The 6,715-nt window shown below is 35.3% G+C and overlaps 1 protein-coding gene across 1 annotated transcript; it reads left to right on the top strand.

The window, feature by feature from the left end:
* Positions 1-228: 228 nt before the first annotated feature.
* On the top strand, positions 229-1,107 carry LOC141546252 (vomeronasal type-1 receptor 4-like). Its single transcript, XM_074273967.1, has one exon. It carries the CDS (start codon positions 229-231, stop codon positions 1,105-1,107), a length of 879 nt encoding a protein of 292 aa, XP_074130068.1.
* The last annotated feature ends 5,608 nt before the right edge of the window (positions 1,108-6,715 follow it).

Genomic DNA, 6,715 nt, shown 5'->3' with positions numbered 1-6,715 from the left:
TTAATCTTTTGCTCCTCAAAATAGAGTTTGAAGGAAATATAAATAAGTATTGGGTCAAGGAAAGTTCTTATAGCTTCCCTCAATAACAATTTAAATGGCATGTACATGGGAGGGAGAAAGTAGTCATGGTGTGAATTTTGCCAATGTGCTATATGTAATCTCATAATGTGATAATTACACAAATGCAGTTTCCTCTAAGTCAGTCTGGCTCCTATTCTGTTCCAGAGAATGCTTACTACTGATGTCTGCATTGGCATCTTTATGACCTTCCAGACCACAATTGGGATCCTGGCAAACATCTTTCTCTTTTTTCTTTACATTGTGAATCTCCTACCTGGACGTAAATTAAGGCCATTGAATGTGATTTTGATCCAGCTCATCATGGCCCATATCACCATGTTGGTTAGCAAAGGAAGCACAGAAATACAACAAGTTTTTGAAATAAGCATGTTCCTTGATGATGTTGGGTGCAAAATGCTATTTTTCTTTTATAGACTTGCCCAAGGGCTTTCAATTTGCTTCACCTGCCTTCTATGTAGCTTTCAGGCTATTACAATCAGTCCCAGTCACTCCACACTTTCTGGATTCAAAGCTAGAATTAAAGAACAACTTTCTACTTTTTGTCTCCTCTGTTGGATCCTTAATATCTTGATAGAAATTCCTGTGCCAATATTTGTGAGAGGACCAAAGAACATCACCAAAGAAACATTGGAATCTCATATTATATATTGCTCAATGGGAATGTTTATAGAGGTTTACTTTATCATGACTACTGTGAGAAATATAGTCTGTGTGGGAATCATGTTTTGGACCAGTGGCTACATGGTGCTTCTCCTGCACAGACACCACCGGCAAGTCCAGAATATCCGTAGTGCGAGCTTCTCACCCAGAGCTCACCATGAGGTTAGAGCCACCCAAACCATTCTACTGATGATGGGAATTTTTGTCTGCTTTTACTTACTTCACTCCATCGCTTTTATTTCTCTCACTTATTTAGATACAAACCGATACTGGTTGACTTTCTCTGTCATTCTGTCTCTTTGCTTCCCAATGCTTAGCCCTTTTGTATTGCTCCCCCAAGCTCCCAAGTACAGCTGCATTCTCTGAACAAGAGAAGACACTGAATTCTCAAATTGTCATAAAGTTTAAATATAGGAACTCTAGAGTGATTATTCCTACCTGCAATAATGGTTCCTACTCCATTAAGACCCTTGTCACAAGCAGCATTTGAATAGCTCCTTCTTTGAAAACATGAGCTAGACATGGAACCCTCCTGTAATGACATCAGAAGTTTATTGTACTCTCCAAAATATAATATTTAACTCCTTATATCCTCTTCAAGATCACTGATAGAAATATCAAGTTCCTATGGGTTAAAAGAGAAAGCCACAAGAGAGTGCCTGATTTTCAGGTGCTCACAGACTAAAGGGGGAAATAAAATGAAGATATATACAATCAAGATGCACACAATAGAAATCCAAAATAATCAAGATCAGGAAGAGTCTAGCATTAAGGTGGGGAGGGAGGTCAAGAAAAGATTTCTTGCAGAAGGTGGTATTCTTCTGTGACTTGAAGAAACAAAGGGAAGCCGTTAGTCATAGAAAAGTAAAATTTTCAGGTATAGACAAATAGGACAGATAGCCATAATGCAGGACCAGGAAATGGAACATGGTGTGTAAAAATCACTAAGGAGGTCAATTGTCACTATGACTAAAAGTATAAAGGGGTACAGTAAAGGCTAAGAAGACCGGAAAGTTAGCACGTAGCACATAAAGTACTCTGAATTCCAAACAGAGGATTTTATATTTGATCCTGAAGGTGATAGGAAACAACTGGATTCTGTTGAAAAAGAAAGTCATATGGTCAGACTTCCATTTAGAAAGATCAACTTGACAGCTCCTGGTAGTAGGGATTCTAGAGTGGGGAGACAGAGATAAGTAAAAAGGACTAACCAGCAGGACATAGCAATAGTTCAGGCACGAGATGAAGTAGTTCTGCCTGAAGACAGTGGCAGAGTCAATTAAGAGAAAGAGATGTATATGGTCAGAATTATGAATGTAAAACCAGCAGCACTTGGCTAATTGGATAGTGGAATATAAGAGAGGGAGTAGGTGAGGAGGATGCCTAGACTGTGAGCTTATAAAACTGAGAAGATAGTATTCATCTGGCTAGTAATAGGAAAACGAGAAAGAGAATAGAGCTTGGTGAAGAAAATATAAGTTTAGTGTGGGACACGTTGAGATGAAAATGTATTGTTTTGTTGATTATTGATGTCTCACTCAGTGAATCTCCTTGAGGTTTTCTTGTCAAAGATACCATAAGGGTTTGCCATCTCCTTCTCCAGCTCATTTTATACATGAAGAAATAGGGGCAAACAGGATTAAGTTACTTACTCAGATCACACTGATAGTATCTGGGACAAGATGTAAATTCGGGTTCTCCTCACTCAAAGCATTATATCCACTGTACCACCAAGCTGCTCTTAAAATGCATAGGAATATCCAATTAAAAATACCCAATAAGCAATTCAAAATGCAAGTCTCAAACAAAACTAGTGCAAACAAGATTAGAAGGGAAGTAACAAACTGGGATAACATTTTTACAGTTAAAGGTTCTGATAAAGGCCTCATTTCCAAAATATGTAGAGAACTGACTAATTTGTAAGAAATCAAGCCATTCTCCAATTGATAAATGTTCAAAGGATATGAACAGACAATTTTCAGATGATGAAATTGAAACTATTTTCACTCATATGAAAGTGTTCCAAATCACTATTGATCAGAGAAATGCAAATTAAGACAACTCTGAGATACCACTACACACCTGTCAGATTGGCTAATATGACAGGAAAAAATGATGAATGTTGGAGGGGATGTAGGAAAACTGGGACACTAATGCATTGTTGGTGGAGTTGTGAAAGAATCCAACCATTCTGAAGACCGACCTGGAATTATGCCCAAAAAGTCATCAAACTGTGCATCCCCTTTGATCCAGCAGTGCTACTACTGGGCTATATCCCAAAGAAATACTAAAGAAGGGAAAGGGACCTGTATGTGCCAAAATGTTTGTGGCAGCCCTTTTTGTAGTGGCTAGAAACTGGAAAATGAATGGATGCCCATAAATTGGAGAATGGTTGGTAAATTATGGTATATGAATGTTATGGAATATTATAGTTCTATAAGAAATGACCAACCGGATAAATACAGAGAGGTTTGGAGAGACTTACATCAACTGATGCTAAGTGAAATGAGCAGAACCAGGAGATCATTATACACTTCAACAACGATACTGTATGGAGATGTATTCTGATGGAAGTGGATGTCTTCAACATAGGAACATGCAATTCAGTTCCAGTTGAACAATGATGGACAGAATTAGCTACACCCAGAGAAGGGACACTGGGAAATGAGTGTAAACTGTTTGCACTATTGTCTTTCTTCCCAGGTTACTTTTACCTTCTGAATTCAATTCTTTCTGTGCAACAAGAAATTCAGTTCTGCACACATATATTGTATCTAGGATATACTATAACACATTTAACATGTATGGGATTGACTGTCTTCTAGGGGAGGGGGTAGAGGAAAGGAGGGGAAAATTTGGAACAGAAATGAGTACAAGGTATAATGTTGTAAAAAAAATTGCATGCATATATACTGCAAAAAAATTATAATTATAAAATTAATTTTAAAACTTAAAAAAAAAGAAAAGCAATGACCAGTAGGATGAATACAGAGAGGCTTGGAGAGACTTACATGGACTGATGCTGAGTGAAATGAGCAGAACCAGGACATCATTATACACTTCAACAACAATACTGAATGAGGATGTATTCTGATGGAAGTGGATATCTTCAACAAAAACTCAGTTCCAATTGATCAGTGATGGACAGAATCAGCTACTCCCAGAGAAGGAATACTGGGAAATGAGTGTAAACTGTTTGCATTTTTGCTTTTCTTCCCAGGTTATTTTTACCTTCTGAATCCAATTCTTCCTGTGCAAATTCAGTTCTGCACACATATATTGTATCTAGGATATACTATAACATATTTTAAATGTATGGGACTGCTTGCCATCTAGGGGAGGGGGTGGAGGGAAGGAGGAGAAAATTCGGAACAAAAGTGAATTCAAGGGATAATGTTGTAAAAAAATTACCCTTGCATATGTACTGTCAAAAAAAAGTTATAATTATAAAATTAATTTTAAAAATGCAAGTAAGTCTGAAGATTGGGAGAGATTTGAGGCCTGAATGAAAAGTAAGTCTGGGAACATTGAAATGATAATTGAATTCATGATAACTGACAAGATTCTAATGTGTAAAAAAATTTAAGAAATTATAATCTTGTTGGTTTGGGGGAAAATGACAGAGTTCATTTTATTGTTTGGGTTATTTTTGTTAATAATGTTTCTTTTCTTCTTTCTCATCTGAAGTGTTTTTGTTAAACACCCTGATCATATTTTGAATTATGAAAATAAAATAACTAAAATATCCATGCCCTTTGGTCCTGAGATGCCATTCTTAGGCATACTCCAAAAGATCATCAATAAGAAAGAAATTTCCCATATATATTAAAATACTTATGCAGCATTTTTTGGTTATATCCAAGAAATGGAAACAAAATTCATATGCATCAATTTGGAAGTAGCTAAACAAATTGTGGTATGTGAATAGAATGTGTTTTAAAAGACAACAAACATAATAAATGAAGAGAAATATGAATTAATTAATGGAGAGTGAAGTAAGGAGATTCAAGAAAGAATAGATATAATGATTTACCCAATATAAAGAGAAAGAATAACTACAAAATAATCACAAGTGAATATTGCAAAATTGCAAAGAAAAAGTGTAGCTCCAAAGAAGAGATATTTTTCATTATGTTTTCAATATGACAGTTACTCAACAATTCTTTCAGTTCTTTTAGGCCCCAAGGATATATTTTTTTGAGCCAGATGATTTCAAGTCATTAAAACCCAATAGATGTTTGCCTACTACCTTTTTATTCATCTTGGACATGAACTCTTTTTTTCTTATTTTTGCTGTCATTTCAAGAAAATGGAAAAAATATAACAATTGAATAATTAATAACTATTAAATGAGTTGCCCGGAGTTAGCTAATAAGCATGTGAACTCAAGTTTGAACTCAAATCATCTTGACTCAAGGCCCAATGTTTATCTACTGAATAACCTATCCTTCCCTCCTGCTATAGAGCATAGCAAGAAGTTCTTTAATAAATGATTTGTGACTCAATCACTTACTGACTAAACTCAAAGACATCAGTTACTAGTTCAAGATCTCTTGATGTGATCAAAAAAGTAATAAGGAAAATGGAAAGCCATGAAAAAATGAATTCAGACCAACATATGCTAAGATAAGCTCCAAATGGATATTTGATTTAAATATCAAAGATCACATCACAAGCAAATTGGAGAAGCAAAGTAATATTCATGAATTAATATTAAAGAATGTAAGAATTTAAAGAATTCACTCAGCACCATGCCCTCTGCAACAGGAATCTCTTACTTATATTATTTCAGTATGAACAAACTAAACCAAGCTTCTACTTTATGATGTAGTCAAGTAACTCTCTCATGCTTCAGTCTCTACCTACATTGTAAAAGCTACTAGATCTTATAGAATTTTTATTGTAACTTTGCTTTATTTAAAATTTTTTTTCCTGTTGCTTGCAACATTTTCTCTTAACCTGGGAGATTTGAAACTTAGCTGTGATTCCTATAACTGTTCCTCTTGGGATATCATTCAAGTGGTGATTGGTAGATTTCTCTATTTTTTTTGTATGAATTTCCTTGATAATTTCTTGTAATATTGTTTCAAGATTTTTTTATTGTAATTTTCAAGTAGTCTGATTATTCTTGCATTATTTCTTCTCAATCTCTTCTCCACATTAGTTCTTTTTCTGATGAGATGTTGCACATTCTCTTCTATTTTTTTCATTCTTTTAGTTTTGTTTTATAATTTCTTAGTGTCTTATTACATCACCAGCTTCCCCTTGCCCAATTCTAGTTTTCAAGGAATTATTTTCTTCCTTAAAGTTTTGATTGTTTTTCTTTTCTTCTTTATTGTCTTGGATTCCACTTCTTTCCCTGTCCACCCTCAATTTTCTTTTGATCACTCTTATTTAATTTTTAAAGTCTTTTTAAAGTAGTTCCAAGAAATCTTTTTGGTCTTCTGACCATTTGACATTTCTTATTGAATAAGGAGTAGCTTTTTGAATTTCATTATCTTCTTCTGAAACTGAGCCCAGATCTTTTCTAGCCCCATAGTAAATATCTAAGGTTGAATTATTTCTCTTTAATCATTTGTATTTGTATTGTATTTTATTTTTAGCAGCTTATTATTATTCAGGCCCTAGTTCAGAATTGTGGGGGAATGATACTACAGGCCTTAGGTCATTCTTACTGTTATGTTCTGAGCTCTTTGCAGTGCAATCTCAGGCACTTCTCTCAACCCCTAAGCCATGGCTAGGGTCCCTAGCCATGCTACCCCATAAATGTTACTGTTCCCTTCAGTCCATTCCAAGATGCAAACTTTAACTCTCTTCTTTGCCTTGGAACCCAAAACCAAAGATTCAACTTTCCTGAAAATGTCCACAACAAGTAGGATTCTTCCTCCTCTGCTACTACATTCACCAGATATGTGCTGATTCCTTCTACCTTGCAGCCACAACCGTGATTGGCAAACCGTCTCCTACACTGTCT

This window comes from Sminthopsis crassicaudata, chromosome 1 (assembly GCF_048593235.1).
Source record: "Sminthopsis crassicaudata isolate SCR6 chromosome 1, ASM4859323v1, whole genome shotgun sequence".
Classification (NCBI taxonomy): Eukaryota; Metazoa; Chordata; class Mammalia; order Dasyuromorphia; family Dasyuridae; genus Sminthopsis; species Sminthopsis crassicaudata.
The sequence above is the reverse complement of the archived record's forward strand: the minus strand, read 5'-3'. Positions and strand labels throughout refer to the sequence as shown.

What these genes read in the sequence shown, in the direction of transcription:
- LOC141546252 (XM_074273967.1), top strand. Translation starts at nt 229, where the DNA reads ATGCTTACTACTGATGTCTGCATTGGCATCTTTATGACCTTCCAGACC.